General features: G+C 42.7%; 1 protein-coding gene across 26 annotated transcripts in view; it reads right to left on the bottom strand.

Annotated features, from left to right (window-relative positions):
• Cobl (cordon-bleu WH2 repeat protein) overlaps window positions 1-18,903 on the bottom strand; it is a 246,422-nt gene that overhangs the window by 144,267 nt on the left and 83,252 nt on the right. For 17 of the 26 annotated variants that reach the window (XM_087583462.1, XM_087583454.1, XM_087583457.1 and 14 more), the window contains 3 exon segments: window positions 14,419-14,622; window positions 5,394-5,604; window positions 3,271-3,499 (listed from right to left, as the gene is read on the bottom strand). In XM_087583462.1, the coding sequence (XP_087439588.1) occupies window positions 3,271-3,499; window positions 5,394-5,604; window positions 14,419-14,622 (644 nt within the window). 26 annotated transcript variants of the gene reach the window in all.

Genomic DNA, 18,903 nt, shown 5'->3' on the forward strand with positions numbered 1-18,903 from the left:
CATGTCCTGTTCAGGACAATGGTGTTCCTTAAGGGATAGTACTTGTGTGAGAAATTCTATTGTGGCAGGTTGGCGATGAGTTAGTGAATGGGGCCAATAGGCCTCAGCACTCTGGCAATGCCTAGCAGATTGGGAGGCATGAAAATGCTGTGTTTTCTTTCATTAATTTAAAAAACAAGACAAATCTGCTATCACATACTTTAGCCAACCAAAATGACACTTTCTGTCAAATATCAAAACTCATAGGAATATTAGCATATTTATATATATATACATACATATATAGTCTAAAAGACTCATAAAGATCAAAATTCACATGTGTATATGTTTATATGTATATGCTTATCCAGTTTGTAAAACTGCATGCAGATAAATATATGCATCTGCCTCTTCATAAGTATGTGTATGCACATGTATATAACAGAGACTTTCTAAATAACGGTGCCAAGTTAGAGCTAACCCTTTGCCTACCTATATTTCTATGATACAGTTTCAGTCCCAAACTGGTGGATACTCTATAATACCTAGGATGGTTCTAGGCAGAGAGCACAAAAGTAAGAATAAAAATCAAGTCAAGGCAATAGGAACTGATGTTATTTCTGTACACATCACTTTCACCTGAAACTCTGAGCTATACGATTTCTGTCTTTAACAGTCTCAGTGAGTTCTATGGATTAAAGGCACACAGCAAATTCTCACACAAGGTAGTTCTTGTCTAAAAACAAAAACAGAAACTAAAACAGGGAACTAAAACTTAAATCATAGCCTCAAATCAACCCGGCAAGCCCCCTCCCTTCTCCAAAGTGCCTGGAGCCAAACTCAGTTCCTTTGAGGTCTGACAGATACACCTCCATGCACCCTCCCATCTGGAGCCATGCAGAGTGCAGCCTGTCAGCTCACTGTACCTTGACAGCTCAGGGAAGGCTCAGACTGTGTTTTGGTCAGAAGAACTGGAAAAGTCAGGCAATGAGAAAATGAGAACATCTCGAAGGTCTGCAGCAGCCCAAACCAAAGATCCAACTACTCCCTCAGCCTCAAGTGTGGCTTTACACCACCCACAAAAGAGACAAGGCCATCTGCAGAGCTGGCCTACTGTACCTCCAGGCCCAGCCTCCTAGTCCCAGCAACAGGCTGCTATGCCTGCTGTGAGCACAGGGGGCAGCAGAGCCTTGGAATTCAAGCTGGGCTTTCAGTGTCCAGACAGCGGAGGCATTTTGCCAGCAGCATAGTAACCTCTAGCTGCTATCTCCCCTTTCTCCATCAGTTGCTGAGATGAGGAAAAGGCGGCTACCTCCCACGCCCTAGCCTCTTGCAAAGGCACCCCCCACACACCCTAGCATGTTCTGCTGGTCAGCCTTAGAAGAGAGAAGGCTTCTCAGTGACACCCCCTGAGAAATTCTCCTTTCTTCTCAGATGTTTGGCAGTCAGCAGGGTGAGGTACAGACATGTGGCAGGATGGTTGGTAACCAAGGACACCAAAAGAGGCATGTTACAGGTAAAAGGCATATAGCTGGCCTTGGGCTTGGAGGCCTGCCCGCCACGGGGCACGAGAATAGAGCAGTGAGTAGTGTACTGGGGTCATTGGGGGAGCTAGTTCCAGTGAAGAGCAGAAAAGCTCATTGGCGGCGTCATTTCGTGTTCAGATGTTCTCCATGGCATCTAAGAGTTGGGCTTAGTGGCCTAGCCCTGCTGAAGGCTTCAGCTTCCATGTCTGATAACTGGGAACAGTGGGGCTTCTCCTTAACAGCAGGCAGGCTTGCATGGCTTCTCTAGGAAATAGTTCGACTTCGTTCTTCAAGCTATGTTCAAGCGTGGTGTCTAACAGAGGCCTCGGGGTGCAAGCCTTTCACTCCCATTCCTAAACATAGGAGAGTCTTTTTTTCCTTTTTCCTTCCCTCTCCTTTTTTTGTAGAAGAGACTTTCTTTCCCTTCTGTATTCTTTTTTCCTCCAAAATATCCCATTAACCAAATTTAAACTTAACCAGACAGACATTGTAACTGGATCTGTGCCCACGATGCTGGGAGTACGGTCTGTGCTTGTAAGAGGTACAGGTTGGGAGAGCATGTATAAGGCAATCTCAAGGACCACAGCATCAGCAGCCGTAAGCGTGACTAAATGTAACATTCTGTCAGAGCACTCTCTTCAGGAGGGTAGCCCGTCTACCTTACACTACCTTTCTTCCATGTCAGCTGAGAGGATGATACGGAATCCCCAGGGAAGGTGTGGGCTGAGACAAAGTATGGACTGGACCATAGGAGACACCATGGCCACTGTTCTCACAATTTATTTGTTAACAAGGAAAAACACATTTTTAGAAGAAATTATCTAGAAGTCTATAACTTAAAGGCTGTAGAAGAACAAATAAAAGACCAACTGCATATCTTTAAAAGTCCAATTGATCTGGAGAATAAATAGCAGATGACATAGAGAGCCATCATGTGACTCTGCCTGGTTTTGTAAGGGCCCCCGAGGTAATCATAGCTGCTCTTGAGTTCATAATGGCAATAGCTATGCCCCAAGGACAGAGTTCCACAGCACACCGGAAAGCCCATTTTAAAACTATAAAGTCAAGGATTAGGAATCATGTTTTTGTCTGACAGTTAACTAAAAATCGAAACTGTTAGGTCAATTGGAAAAGTCTAATTACGTAATAGACTGCCCGGTAGCAACATTACACGGGCGCCGCCACTCATTGATGCTGCTAATGACTGTGCTGCAAAGCACCCCAGGCACACCACAGGTACAGTGTTAGCAATAAACCAGTGTGGAACTTGTCTGCACGACTGATCGCGGCAACCAGAATTGGTTGCTTTCAGAGGATGGTCAACGTGCTTCTGGCAAGTGATCCGAGATTCGAGCAGTGACTAAATCCCGGGAGCATGAATAAATGAAGTAAAACTCACACAACGTTTTAAATAGTCTCTGAGTAGGGACAGCAAAAGGCGTACGTACTCTCTCCTCACTGTTTCTTTTTATGTGCTATTACTTCCTAGAGCTCAGAGGAAGACAGAAGGCCAAAGGCATTTGCAGGTGTGGGAGTAAAGAGACATCGCAGGATAGAACAACAACCTCCATTCCTCTTTTGCCCATTTCACCACAGGAGAAAGCCCCAGCTGCCTGACTCTTCCCACACCTATCTGTAGACAGGGTTCCTGGCAGCTGCAGGGGGAGAATACAGGTTTGTGTGCATACCTTATGTCCCAGTCACTATGTACCAGGGCATGTACAATGTCAGCCACATCAGGTATGTACGATGTGACAAGTCTCACCTCTTCTGTTGTCCCACGCATATAGCTCCTTGATCCCTAGTTCATTCAGGGACTTGGACAGCTCCAGCTCTTCCCCAGCAATATTGTCCCTGAGCAGCACCACGTGATCTGGGCTGACCTCACACTTCGCACAGATGACAGGCAGAATGTTCTGCAGAGGCACCTCAGGGCTCACCCGCATGACAGCCTTCTGAGTTCTCAGGTAGTTCACTACCAGGCGTACGGATTTCTGCAAGAACACACCAGACATCCGAATTCTATATGTACACCTTCCTGAAACGGCTTTAATTTCTGTTTTAATCCAAGGGTTGAGGATAGCAGGGTTTTCCCAGCCCCTTATCTTTCTTCCCCAAAGTTGGTAGGTGGTGGAAAAATAGCTTAATGAATGCTGGGAAGTGAGTATACGCAATATTAGACGTTTGCTAGACCCTCTCGTGTTAACTGGCAACTGCTAAACAACAGGGAGAAACTGACATGAGCGAGACCTCTAAATTTAAATTCTGTAAGTGTACAACCTTTCACAGATTCTGGCTGGATGTGGGTACAAATCATTTATATGGTTTTTTTTTTCTAAAAGAAAGGTGTTTATAAATGATAGGCATAGTTTTAAGAATAAGTCTTGAAACACAAAAATGTTTGCTTAAGAAGTCAAAATATCAAATAAATAGGTGGATATATGTATATGCTTATAAAAACAAGATATGTATTATAAGTACATATAAAGTATATACAGACATGTATGAATACAGATATATGCATATATATATACACATGCACTATATTTTTTACATTAAGCCAGAAACATATTTAATTTTTCTTAAATACCAGACATAATAATCAGAAAGAAAAACCATCTCTCTAAATTTGCTGATTATTAAGTACCTATAGCGATTCTAGGTGGCCCATGAAAACCTTGTAGGAGTGAAAGCTTCATGCAAACCACTCCAATTCACCGTCACTGTTCTCCACGGGGTACAAAGACCTTGCGAAGGTCAAGGTAGCGTGTGTGTAGAGTGACAGATGAATGCCATGGTCCCCTTAGACTCTGAGTAGCAGGCTTAGTGGACTGAATGAACTGGACTTTGGGAGGACTATGGGGCGCTGCCCCAGCCTTGGTTTCTGCAAGAGGAACCACGCGTATAACTTGACTTAATTCTCCCTGGAGTCCAGGCCATGAAGAAGTGCCACAGGATGTGAAGAGGTCCCTTCTCCGTGAAGCACTGCTCATGTCTGAAGTGCAACTGAGATTCTCCTACAGATTTAGGATGGGAAGGGAGCAAGTACATGCTGCTAATCACTGAAAACTACAAGTTCACGGGAATAACTGCCAGGCCTGAAAGCATGTTTTGAGCATATCTTTCAAGCATCTGATGCGGACAGTACTTAACCAGCCTTAACCAGAGCCTTAAGGCCATGCTCAAAAACATTACAAAGCCATGTAAGAACCTGGAATTATTTTCGCTTGATAATTTATGGCTGTAATAAAATGACAACTAAGACATTCCCTAGATGTAACAATATAAATTTTCCTGGAAGTATTTTTTTTTAATTTCAAATATTATATTTTGATCGTATTCTTTCCTCTCCCCCAACTCCTCACAAGTTCTTCCCACTTCTTGTCCCTTACTCAACTTTCTAGTCCCTCTCTCTAAAATGGTAAACGCTTTTATGGAACTACGCCTCCTGGAGCCAAACCCAGAAACACGTGTGTCAAGAAAGCAGTCACTGGTTAATAAGCAGACCACAGTGAATCTGAGAAATCTACTTCTTGATTATATTAGCTGGATGAGTGTTTGGGTGCTGCACAGAACCTGTGACTGCCATACTGAAACACTTCCATCTCCAAGCAGGTCCTGATGGACACGTTGTCCTGCAGCGGTCCTATTTGTATGATACAGAAAGGATCAGTATGGCAACAATAAACATTAGTAAATTTGTAAAGTCCTGCCTCCTGTGAGCAAACCCTGTAAGTTAGTACCAGGTATAAACGAGGAAACCGTGACACAGAGCTGTGTGTTTGGTACCCCAACCGAGGCCACCACCCATGCATACGGATGCACAAGTCTGTATATCTGTAAGTCTGTATGTCTGTATGTTCTCAGACAATGCACAGGGCCACTGACCTCAGGGGCCTTGGTTAGGCCAGGCTTCCCTTTCTCTTCAGGGACTTTTTCTTTCAGAAATACCGTATGTGCATTCAAGGAGCCAATCAACGTATTTGGCTTAAAACTCAAAGGCTGTTGGGTCTCCGAAGACCAGATCTCTAAGACGTGGTGAGAAGGATTCAGGTGGTTCTGAAGGCAGAGTTCAACCAGGAGGTCCATCACCGCACGGCTGAAAGGGAGAGAACAAAACAGGGTTATCGAGGCTGCCTGCAGGTTCCCTTCTGTCTGGCTGAGAAAGGCCATGTGGCTAGATGGAAAAGATGAGACTTGTGTATAAAAAAAGGCGGAGGAGGAGGAGGGGGAGGAGGGGGAGGAGGGAGAGGAGGAGGACAGTGGTAGCGATTTTAAGACTTTTAAGCTCTTATGCATAATTCTATGATGGCATGTTAACAGTTTCAATGCTAACCACTTTAATAGCCCATCAAAATCATAATAAATAAACAACAACAGTTCCATTTCTAGATAAATGCATGGATCTGTGAGGTTAGCTAAATCCTATAAGCAAAAGCTACACAACCTATGGTTCTGTGGCATGAATTATCCCATCATTTGGAAGTGTAAAGTATCGAAAAATCCTCTAAATTTTAAATTGAATAAATTGATAGACACTCTGATGAATAACAAGCCAATACGTTAAGGTATTACCCAGCAGAAACTAACAGACTCTGCCAAGACCAAATCAAAGAGAAAGGGGGGTCTTGAACCAATAACATAAAGAGACTGAATCAGTAATTAAACCTCACCTAAAATGAAAACCTCAAAACAAAGGCTGCAAGCGAAAATTACACTGAATACCCAAAGAATAACACAGCAATGCGCCTTAAACTCAACAACAACAGTCATAAACGACTGAGCATCTCCAAACTGTAACATCAGCAAGGAGGAGGTTGCCATCCAAAACAAACAGAAATGAAAACAAAAATCCTCAATAAAATACTATTACTGCAATTCAACAGCACAGCAAAAAGATTGTACCCATGAACAAGTAGGATCTCTTCCTGGAATTCAAGCCTGGTTCAATATATACATGGAAATCAATAAATAATGATATAGCATACTGCCAAAATGAACCATAAAAACACATATATGTCTCAAGTAGTACTAAAAACATCTTATAAAATTGAGTATCTATTCATGATTTTAAAATATCTTTGCCACAATGAATATATAACTGACTGCAATACGATAAAAGTCACTCTCTCTCTGTCTCTCACAGAAAGATAGTGTGTGTTAAGAAAATAAAGAAGAATGCATAAAAGTTTAATTTAGAAAATATAACAGATCTCTTATTGGGTATCGTGTTATTAGGTCACTTATTTGACAAGCTATAAAACAAATAAAGCTTAGTCTCATCTTAGAAGAAAAATCACAGCAGTGAGTGGTTAGTTTTGTCCCTCCGTCCTTCCCTCTGAGCAAACCTAGTGCCAAAAAAAAAAAAAAAAAAAATCCACCAAATACCCTATTTCTCACTCATTGTAACTAAACAATATTCAGACCATCGAAATACTCACTACTATCTCCAGGGCAGTGCTTACTTATCCCATGTTCCATCTAAGAGGATATTAACAGCATGCGTCAAACATTACAACAATAATTCCACGGTACTGGTACCCCCGTGTCCCTAGGACATTCGGTGGGAGGGACCAGGACACATTCAACATTCACTTAGAGACTAAGGTGTGAGCAGGAGAAACCCTGCAGTGAATTCTGATCCGTCCAGCTTGAATACATACTCACCTCTCTCTCAACAGGGAACTTAGAAGTTAGAGCGAGCACACAGTAACATGCACCATGCACCCCAACAAAGCCTTCAGAACAAAGAAATGTCTTGGAACAGGGCCAAAATAATACTGAATTGTATGTGCTAGTATTGTATTGAAGATTTGTCTTTCATTCTTGTTCGTTTTGGATGACAGCCTGTGGTTTACTGACGTTGTAGTTTGAGATGTTCATTCTTTTGTTGCTATCGTTGAAGAGTTTAAGAAGCATTCTTTTAATATGTGGTATAATTTTCTATTGCAAAATGAATGCACTTACTTTGTGTATGCATTTAGTTTACGCATATATAAAATAAATATGATGCATTTGGTTCAAGGTTTTCCTTCCTGATGATGCTTCATTGTCTCTCTGGTGGCCTAGAGCTACTGTGTATCACACTTTGTTCCACCATGTCAAGGAGAACCCTAATTTTGGGGTTTCTCCAAGCTGATGGTTTTGGACTCACAGTACACCCAGGTCTATAGATACTGATTATAACTTGTTTAACTAACCCCTCTGGGGGATCCATTTCCACCACATAAATGTATGAATACAAACTATAAAAAAAGCACGTAGCTCCTGACTGCTATCATCCAAATATTAAGGTCCGAAACACACTGCTATGAAAGGGATCATGAATAGTTTGGGGCTTTCTCCACTGCAGAGAACATACCCTCTTGCCTTAGCAGAAGCCAGCACGTACAACTCTATGTATTGACAGCATTCATCGATTAGGTCAACGGATATAGGTGTCTGAATCTCAACCTTATGTATCAAATGTTATTTCAAAATCAGCTGACCTAAGCCCTATGTAATATGCCCTCTCTCCTCCCAAGTCATCAAGGAGAAGACGTACTTTTCCTAGAGAATAATGTTTCATCCTGAGGAAATCATAGTTACATTTTCGAATTTGAGGGTGGGAACAGCTATCAACAACCAATATCCTACCTACCCCAACTTCTTATTACACGGAGGGAGAGAAGAGAGGCCCAGAAACAAACAGAGCGAACCCCAAAACTCCAAAGACTATAGAACACAACAAACTACCCGTGACTCAACATGTATGTGCACAGTCATGAATTCAGTGTTGAGAGACAAACACATCCACACACTTCCTGGTGTCTAGCACCTACACTCAGCTCAGCTCCTGCCATTACGGAAAGGTCAGGAGGGTGGGGAACATAGGACTGAACCCTTCCTAGCGACTCTACGTTGCTCTCACCGTCCTTCACTGTGAGAGCCCTGGTGGAGCTGTCTCCTGAAGACTGAATAGGGATCTCTAATGGGAACCTAGGACCATAAAAGAAAACACAGGACACTGGGACAATTTATTTCATGTCATGAGGGGGTTGACACTTCGTTTAGAAGAAGATGCTCACTGATATGACTAGTCATAACCTTGCCACATGAGCTCGTGTGAAACAAAGGGTGAGGGGACCAGGCCTTTTCCAGTCTGGAACACACCTGTTAAAATGCTAGATGGCACTTGAAAGAAACTCTAAGAAGCTCCTCAGGTCTCTACAAGCTCCTATGGCATTCCTGGAGAAACCTATCCAGAAATGGAAAGACAGTCGTCTGCAAACTGACATTGACTAAGAAGGAACAAAAACACTAGCTGTCTACAGTCCCTGTGGGGTTTTATTACAAATCTCTCAGATCCCAACTTGCCTTTTGTTGCCTATGAACAAAGAGATGATGACTTTATTAATTGGGTGTTATGTATATGCCTCCACATGGTCTTAGTAGGTTACTGTGTCACAGGGCCACAGAGAATTTTCCAAAGACTGGCAAGGCTGCTTGGCCACTCCCACGGTTCTCACCACCTGCCGAGTCTGGCCTCTCCTCCCTTCGATCTCCTAAAGAAGTCCTGGCCCCTGGTCCACAGCTTTCCTGACATCATCCTCCAACCAAGGACTAGTGTCATTCCTCTCTGGCCATGTTCTATTAGAGGAACTCACGTAGCCTGTGTGGGATCCTAGGATCCTTATGCATGGCCTCTGAGCCAGGAAAACTGGCTGGCTGCATTGCTCTGTGCCTCAGTTTCCTCACTGTGGGGGGCATTAGGCTAGAGCCCAGCTTAAAGGGTTGCTGGAGGCTTCTATGAATTAATAGCTTCAAGACACTAAACAGTGTCAGCCCAGTAGCAGGCACCGTGTCAATGCTTGCTAAGTATGTGACATTTCCCCGCTCTTTTCTATGGGAATTTCATACAGCTTTGGCAGAGGATAACAGTGTGTATGTGACTGGATGCCACCCTGCTCTCAGCAAGTGACATCAGACCCTTGAATTGCAAAATATTTTCCCCCACCTCCTAAGGAATGAGAGAAACTCGGCAGTCAGACATGCTCAGAATGTCAAAGGCAAAGTCAGGCATGACAGCAAATTACAAAGGGCTGGAGGTAGTCCCAGTGATGGCGCCCTAAGAAGACCCAGGAGTCTGGATAAAATACACAAATATCCCTCTGCAGCCCTTTTCTAACTAATCACCACTAAGGTGAAATCACAAGCTTAACAGAAGAAAAGAGTTAGAGTAAAAAAAAAAGAGGAGTGACCTCTCCCAAAGTAAGCAAGCTGAGTCGGCGGGCTCACTTAAAACGCCCAGTTTCTGTTCATTTTCTTCTCTGATTTATCATACATGGATTTTTCCCCCTAGCTGCTTTGCCCTCCGCCTTTTAACCTTTATAACACAGAGATGAAACTGTTTCTTTCGGGGTACTTGCTACAAACTCTAATCTTCAGTTTGTAACACGGATAGAATTTTTTTTATAAACTTTCTCTTTAAAATGTTGCTTTCTAAATATATACAAAGTTAAAAAAAATGGCCCTGCCTGAGCCAGTGACTTCGGTAAGAAAGTGGTCTTCTGCCTTATATGGCTGTTTTCATAGTCCTACTGCGGGACAGGAAGTGAAGGGTACTGTACGCATACTGGAGTCAGAGAGGCCACCAATGAACAAACGGCCCTCCTGGAATAGAGGGAATCTCTCTCTAGATCAAAGCTTGCTCGCCCCAGCCTCACCCTTGCTCTCCACACCCTCAGATGCACAGGATAGAGAGAAAGGTACTGAAGGCACTGGATCTGGTGTGGTAAGGATGAGGAGACCTCTTTTTCGACTATGTATGGAACAGTCTCCTTCCTCATGCCATAGGACTAGTAAGAGCCTAGACTCACTCTGGGGACAGAGTGCCTGGCTCAGAGCAGAGCCACAAGCATGCTGTGACCAGAGGATCTCTGCATGAGCATGCTATCTGAAACTTTAGAGCTTGTGGAAGCCTAGTTTAATGGACCTCACCCATAGTATTCTAATTCAGCCAGGCTTGAGTAGACCTGCAAAACCTATACTTCCTATAAGTTCTCCAGTGTTGTCAATGCTACCCGTGTTGGGGCTCATCTTTAGAATGTCTTGCTACTAAATATCAAAATAAGCACACTTGGAACGTCTGTTGACTGCATGGTTCACTGGGTGCTAGGTATGCACACTGCCTTCACAGGTATACCCTGATGGTCTTAAAACAAACGATTTGTATGCATGGTCACATCATAAGTGTTCCAGTGTGTCCTAGTTTCTTGTATGGACCAAGGCCAGCATGTAGCCCTAAGCACTGGGTGAGGCATACAAAGAGGTCAACGCAGATCCTGAGAGAAGGTCCGGTCTGACCGGTTCATGTGGCATCTGAGAGGCAATGCAACACGTAATCAAGATCCTTAGCAGACAGTCTGTACTGAGGATTTTCAACAGAGAACATGTGCAAAACACCAACATGGTCAAGAACAAGAAGGCAGACCAGAAATAGATCCATAGACAGGGAAGACTGGTGGCCAGATGCAAGACTTCAGATTTGAGGTGAAATCTCGAGCAAGAATCCAGTTTCAAGAAAGCCTGGGTCCTGATTAACAAATGCTAGAACAATGGAGTAAAATGCCACAGACATGGTCTGTCAAGGATATACATCTGTTACTTGTCTATAAATGCTCTAACAATTGGGTTTAGAGAGAGGTGCAGGCTTCTAACTAAAGAAACCTGCCATCTTAAGGCAACTGAACATTAAAACTAGCTAAAGGAATATTGGCTGAAATTCTTGATCTGAAGAGAGTTGATAAGATAAACCTGGGAATCCAGGAAAGTGTGGTGTTTGTCCTATCTAGTAATGATGTCATATGATGCAGGTTACCTGAGCAGGTGTGGACATGTTCTGCACTGAAGGTATCCCTTTTCTGACCACAGTAACTCTTTCCCCTTTTTAAAACTCTGTCCTCATTGTCTTTCACCTGTGTCTTAGAGGTTACCCTTCCTCAGAGTATACAGAGGTGGTTCTCAATCTTCTTAATGCTTTGACCCTTTATTACAGTTCCTTGTGTGGTGACCCCAACCAAAAAAATATTTTGTCACTTCTTCCTAATTTTATTTTGCTACCATTAGAAATATCTGGTAGTCAGGATATCTGACACGCAAGCCCTGTGAAAGGTCCATTCTGCCCCTAAAAGGAGTTGCAACCTATACTTTGAGAAGTACTGGTCTACAGTATTCTGTATCCGACTTGTAGGAGAGATGGGTGTCTTCTATATGATCCTCATTTAGTGGATGATTGTGGCAGACTTGGACCCAACCTAATTAGCCTTGAGGAACTGATTAGGGAGGTCTTAAAAGTCATGTAAATTTTACATGCCACTTTTAATATGTTTGTTTTTCCTTGTGTTTGAAGAAAATTAGTACTCTGAAGCCAGATTTCTTATAGCTCATGTAGGCACCACTGCATGTGTGGGCTCCTCTCTCTGTCTCTCTCCTGAATCTAAATTCTATCTCATGGACCTACATGCTTCCCATGAGGGGCTGCTTGGTAAATGTTCTGTTTTCCCAGGTAGGCTTAGATCCCCTCCTCCCAGCGCAACTTATTATTTAGTTTGTAATTGATTATTTAGTTTGCTCAATGGATAAGTAAACGCTTGCATATTTAGTGATCCATCGGGAGCCCACAAAAAAATGAGACTTCTGCTTAGTGGGACTAGATTTCAACCATCATTTGAGCAAGCACTGTGCCTTCTACCAAGCTTTGCAACACTGAAAACACTCCTTCCCTCTGCTACAATAGCAAGGCTTGGTAATTTAACTGCTAGAACTTTAATCCTGTTAGTTCTTTGCAGAAAAAAATAGTCTCCTTTATTAGCAGGGAGAGAGGGAGGGAAGAAGGGAGGGAGAAGGAAAATTGGGGATAGTAACTCCTTCTTTTAAATAATGAGTTTTTTTTTTAATAGCTCCTCTTATAGGCTTAATAACTAGGAAGTGGAAGTCTTTACACTGCTTTGCAAGGCTCACGACCTGGAATTCTCTACACAGGTATGAACTTGTCTATTCTGTGGTGTTCAGGTTCCTAGGGGCAGAATTATAGGACTGAACACTCGGGGAGTTTCCTTCTATTCTGGAAGAAAGAACATTGGCCTTTCTCAGCCAGATGTCCCTTAGCCGTGTGAACCAATGTGGATGTGACTAATTTTCGCCATAAGATGACACAGCCCAACACTGTCAACACTTACGAGCCTTTTATGAAGCTCCCCCGGGGCTGAGGGTACTGTGTCTTCAAAGATACTCTCTTTGCTGGTGCTCCCAATTAAAGCAATGGGGATGCTGGCTTCCTTCCCGCCCACCATGCAGAGAGCTGGCAAGCCCATTCCTAAAGGCTTGCCAGCCTTCTTCCTTAGTCAGGAACACTTCCAAGCCCAATCCTTATGTCTTAATATTTAAACCAGATAGGGTCTTTTGTTTGTGTTTCTAAATTCAAACCAAGCATGATTTGCAGAATGGGGTCATAAGCACTCAGCGACTAGCGTGTTTTCTCTATCAGGAAATAAATGGCTCGGGACTGGCTATATCTTGTAAACAGTTATTTAGGGCAAGATGAGCATGCTCTTACCTAAAGCTACTGCTTAAGCAGAAGTGGAGAAAAAAAAAACAAATAAAAGTCAGGAACCTGATATCAGCCCACTTCTTATTATTAAAGGGTGAAACATGCCCTCGCCTGCAGCAGAGAAAAACCCCGGGATGGGCTTCTGGGTTGATGCTGGCTCTGCCTGACTCTAGGTGTCCCTGCTTAGAGAGAGAATGTTATCTGAATAATTGATAAGGCTCTCAGTAGTCTCGGTAGCAATCTTTCAGAACTGGGCGCTGATAACTTCTGCTCCTTTAGGGGAAAGGAGCTGAAGGCAGAGAGAACATGATGCAGTCACTTGAAAGCATTTTCCAGAAACATTCCCACTTCCTAGGAGGAACTCCACCTTTCCTTATGCCTATCAAGATTTGTGAATTATTATGCAGAGGCCACAATCTAAGAGAAGAGAAAGCAGTAGCTATGAACTGGAACGATATATAAAATCCTAACTATATATTTACTGATAGAATAGCATGCACTCTCAAATTGTTTTTAAACTTTGATAGCATAACATATGTCTTATGTTATAAGGCTTTGTGGGAAGTGTGTAGAGAATATAATCACTGTTCTATAAAATAAACAAGCAAACACACATACAGAGAGAGAGAGAGAGAGAGAGAGAGAGAGAGAGAGAGAGAGAGAGAGGGAGGGAGAGGGAGGGAGAGAGAGAGAGAGAGAGAGAGAGAGAGAGAGAGAGAGAGAGAGAGAGAGAAACTCTAACAGTTCAGAGTCTCTGAGCTGGGTGGGCCTGGGCAAATGCCACAAGGGATCCGTCTCAAGTCCAAACACCTCCTTTGATGCTAATGTGAAGATCTTCCTATATCTGGGAAGATGGCTACAAGGAGGAACCCTGCTGAAAAATAACTTCTTACACCGTGTTGGCGGCAAGACTTTCAAAGACAATATGATATGACCTACTACATGGTGTCTTGGAACACAAGAATTCCAGTCATGGGTGTACATCAAGGCTGGAGGCAATACTCATAAGCATCATGTTTAATGTTCACCTGAAATAATTTTGAAAACATATGTATCCTTACAACCTCAAACTCTACCAGGATAGGCTTGAAGTCCTGGCTCCCTTAAAGACTACAGAGAGGCTTTCTGGGCCATTCAGCCCACACTACTCCCAGTGGGATTGTTTTGAATCGCCCACCTGTCACCTTGTACCAATCTATAGTATGTATTCTAACCTGGGTCAGGTTCAATATGGAAATAACATGCTCACACCCATCCTTCCTTCTCTTCCCACACACAGGAGAAGGAACACAGGAAAGCTCCACCCAGACACCAGGATCTCACCTCCCACTAACCACGCTCTGCTTCTCCAGTCCACTGGGCAGAACCACAGTGATGTCCAAGGTACTGTTGTGAAGTGCCTCCTTCAAGTGGACCAGGCTTTGCTGTGAACCCAGTGTGGCGTCATGAGGCAGTTTCTGTTCGCTGTGGACATTCTGGGCAGCAGGCTTTCCAGGAGGTGGTGGAGCTCGGGCCTTCATCTTCCTTCTTGAAAACGATAACACAGAAACACTGAGGTGAGTGTTTTATGTTTGCCGCCAAATGGTTCGTCCTCAAAAGCATTTATGGTTTGCTTCAGAAATACCTGGAGAGCTGTGGGGTCCTTCTAAACTTGTATGTCAGCACTCTCCAGTACTAACAGACAATATCTTGTACAAACAAGTAAAAAAACGAGACCAGTTCAAAGAAATGCCATGGGAAGCATTTTTTTTTAAAGTGTTTTGAAAAAGAAAATCCTAAAAACGTGGTCCCCATCTGAAAGCACCATGTCCTACTTTCTAGCCACTCTGGTTAAGGTGTTAGGTGTGTGCATCTGAGTTTGTTGGCCTGGCCCTTTGGGGATTATACACGCTGGCTCACCACTAGTAATTGGGCATCATTCGAGCGGTAGTACCCTAACACACAACCCCTCACCCTCGTTTTCACCTTATTTCAAACTGTGGCTTGAATGCTCACTTAACCTTGGAGGCAGCATCCCAGCCCCTGTCAACAAGACACACTTACCAGATGAACATTACAGATAGGGAGGGAAGCAACTAACATAGGCACCGCATTTTACATATTAAATGCATGCATGTGTGCATAGACACGTGCCTATACGTTCATACAGAAGTATGTATATGTTTACATAATGTTCATATAGAAGCATATATAAAACTAGGTGCATGTGTAAGTTTATACACATTAATTTATATACTAAGGCCTTAGTTTATAAAGACCATGTGTATTTTATGATGACAGCAGCCATGATTTTCTCAGGAGCACTTTGCATTCACTGGGATTTGTTCTAACATAGACAATTTACCTAATAACCACCTACCCAGTCATTCAGTAGTTACTTTCCAGATCTCAAAATATCTTGCAGCCCAGATTGATTTGGAGCTCACTTGAAGACCCACACTCACTCAGTGTCAGGCGGAGGCAGGAACCTTGCCCAGCTGACACCCCAGTGCCCTTCCTACCTGCTTCCTACCCACTCTGCAGTACCACAGCCAGATCCACACAGAGGCAGTGAGAGCCCACCTCACACCCTGAACTCTTGCCCCACTGACTTTTGTGAGTACATTGGCATGAAGGTTCAAAGATATCACAACAGACTTCTAGAAATTTATTCTCAAGAAGCTTGTGACAGGATGGCATGATTCCTAAAGGCAGACAAATTACCCGCAGATTACCAACAATGGCAGACACATAGCAATAATAGGACAATAAAATTAACAAATCGTTTAAAACAATATATTGGTGCCAACAGTTAAAAATATAAAACTCAATGAGCAAAAACAGGTTTTTTTTTAAATAGGCTTAAAAAATACTTGTTTAGGAAAATATTTTTAAAGAGGAATACATTATGGCAAAAGACTTCCTAACAATGGCCAGTGACGGCGTCTGTGTGATGCCAGATAGGACATGTGCTTTGCTACTGTAATATGTGTTACTTGTAAAACACAAGACATCATTTAGAATTGTGAACAAGCAGGAAATGGGATCCAGAAGGGGCTGTAAACTTCCAGATGTCCCCACCATAGCTAACACAGACTGAGGAATGGCACTCACTTCTTATTCTCTGCTACAGTGAGTAGTTATAAATCGACTTAAAAAAAACGAAACCGTAAGATTGGAGTTACAGTGTTTCCATGTTATGCTATATTTATTTCTCATTTCCCCCCTCAATTCATAGACACAAAAACCAAACAGATTCTGTTTTTTCTTGTAACCGCAACACTCAGGAGGCCAACGTAGAGAACGAGTTCCAGGCCAGCTTGGGCTACATAGGTTTCATGACTAACCTGGGCCATATGAGATAAAACAATTTAAAAAAGTGAAATAAAAAAATAAAGTAAAAGAGAATTGTTAATATTATCTCATATTTCCATCTGTGCCAATCTTAAGATGGCAAATGTTATCTATAAAATACAATAGAAAATGTTGTCCCAGTGTTACCAGAAAGCAGAGCTACGCTCAAACTCAATTTACACAGTGTCTGAAATTTAACCGTTATATAATTCAGTCTCCTAGAAAAACGGCTGTTCATCCCATTTTAGAGACTGAAAAGGTGATGACCAAAAGCCACGGTCATCAATTAGCCTTGACTCCAAGTCGCCAGCCAGCCTCTCATTACCTCCCATCGGTCCTTACCAGAGAAAAGCTTTGTTTACTCTCTAATTTTCAGTAAAGAGATACATTTCCCACTTTAGCGGAGGAGAGTCAAGCAGGAAGCATCTCAGTGCTACTACAGGAGCATAGTGCTACGTAGAGCGGCACTCGGTGTAAAGCGGCCTGTCCCCACCACCTGTCTTAGCATTTTACTTCACGAGCTCAGTGGTCCAAAACCTCACAACTGCACAGCCACAATAATGAGACGCTTTGCCAGTCAGTTCCGCTGCCTGTAGGCTCCTTCCACAGTGTTTAAGGAACATTATATGAGGTTAGTGTCTCATAGCACACCCCACAAACTACCTGGTATAGACAACTGACCATGGCCGCCTGATACAACCAGGAAGGCAATAGTAGTAGCATTTCTTGAGTACAGCTGTTTGCTCTGGACACACGTGTGTGTGTGTGTGTGTGTGTGTGTGTGTGTGTGTGTGTGTGTGTGTGCATGCCCGCAAGCGCTTGCATGTGCAAAAATGTCTGTAATAAGATATGAAATTCTTCACACAGGTGCCCACGGGGCATAGCTGGGTCATACAAAGATTTATTTTTAGCATATCGAAAAAGCTCCATGCTGATTTCCATAATAGCTGAACTATTTTACAATGCCACCAAGCAGTGAGTTAAGTACCCTCTCCTCAAACTGTCTCTGGCATTTCCTTCCCAAGCCATTTCAACAGGGCCCAGATAGAATCTGGATACATTCGATTTGCATTTCCCTGATGGCTAAGGGTTTTGCACATTTTAAAAACTACTTATGAGGTGTTTTAGTTTCTCTTCTGAGAATGCTCTTCACTTCCTCACCAAGTTTTAGATTGGGCTGTTTCCTTTCTTATATAGTTTTATGAGTTCTTTGTAATCGTAAGTGCTAATCCTTTGTCAGATATGTAGCAGGCAAATGTTTTCTCTGATTTTGTAGAATGCTACTGTTCCATCCAAATAACAACTTCCTAAAATCCTCTTTTCTTTTTAAAACTCATGAGGTAGGTAGGGGCTGGAGAGATGACTCAGCAGTTAAAAGTACTGGCTGCTCTCTTCCAAAGGTCTTGAGTTCGACTCCCATCAGCCACACGGTAGCTCACAACCATATGTAACGGGATCTGATGCCCTCTTCTGGCATGCAGATATACATGCTGATGTTCAAATAAATAAATCTTTAAAAAGAAATTATGAGTCACATATGTAGACAATTGGGTTTATTTTCTGAGATTCAGGAAAGCCCTTACTCATCTCTACATCATGAAGTCTTCTCTACTTTTTGCTTCAGCATTTTCAGAATTTTAGGATTAAAGTAATTACATTTGCGGTTACTTTTTAAGCAAGGTGAAAGATCAGGATATGGGGTTTTTTAGTTTTTAATTCTACTATGTGTACATAACCTTTTATTCCCCAAAACAACTGATTCTGAGAAGGCTAGGCTGCCATGACAGACTTCAAATGGCAGTTCAGAAGACTAGGCCTAAGACCTGATCAAGTTCAGACAAGTGAATAAGAGAAAGAAAACACCCCAGGCTCTAGCCTTCACACCCCATAATGGCTCCAGAATGCCTAGAGATGGAGCAAGATAAAGCTCATCTACACCAGAAATCCAACGTGCTTTAAGATGAGCTTGTAAGCTCCCTTGGTTGTCTCTCTATCTTGTAAACGGGAGACCTCAGGAAGCTGAACGTCTGCAGAATAAAATAAAATAGCATGTAAATAGAATTTAGACACTATTGGAGTCTGGAGTGTATTCTTTGGCGATTCATGGGCCCTTACAAATTGTTTCTCTCCAATGAGTATTTTAGGTATCTTTGTAAAGAAACTAACGTAGCTGTAGCTATAGCTGTGGGTGACTATGGCCTTCTGTTACATGGACCAAAATGTGCCTCTTTACACCGATGCCATGCTGTTTTTATTATGACGACTCTGGAGTAGAACTTAAAATCAGGTATGGTAACCTCTCTAGCATTCCTCTTTCCACTCAGGGTCGCCTTGGCTATGTGTGGTCTTGTATGTTTCCAAATGAACTTTAGGACTGTTTTCCTCTGTGAAGATGATGTTGGTGTTTTAATTGGGATCGTGCTGAATATGTGGGGAACTACTGATAAAATGCTCATCTTTAGAAAATTGGTTTTT

Source organism: Rattus norvegicus, chromosome 14, assembly GCF_021556685.1.
Source record: "Rattus norvegicus strain SHRSP/BbbUtx chromosome 14, alternate assembly SHRSP_T2T, whole genome shotgun sequence".
Taxonomy (NCBI): domain Eukaryota; kingdom Metazoa; phylum Chordata; class Mammalia; order Rodentia; family Muridae; genus Rattus; species Rattus norvegicus.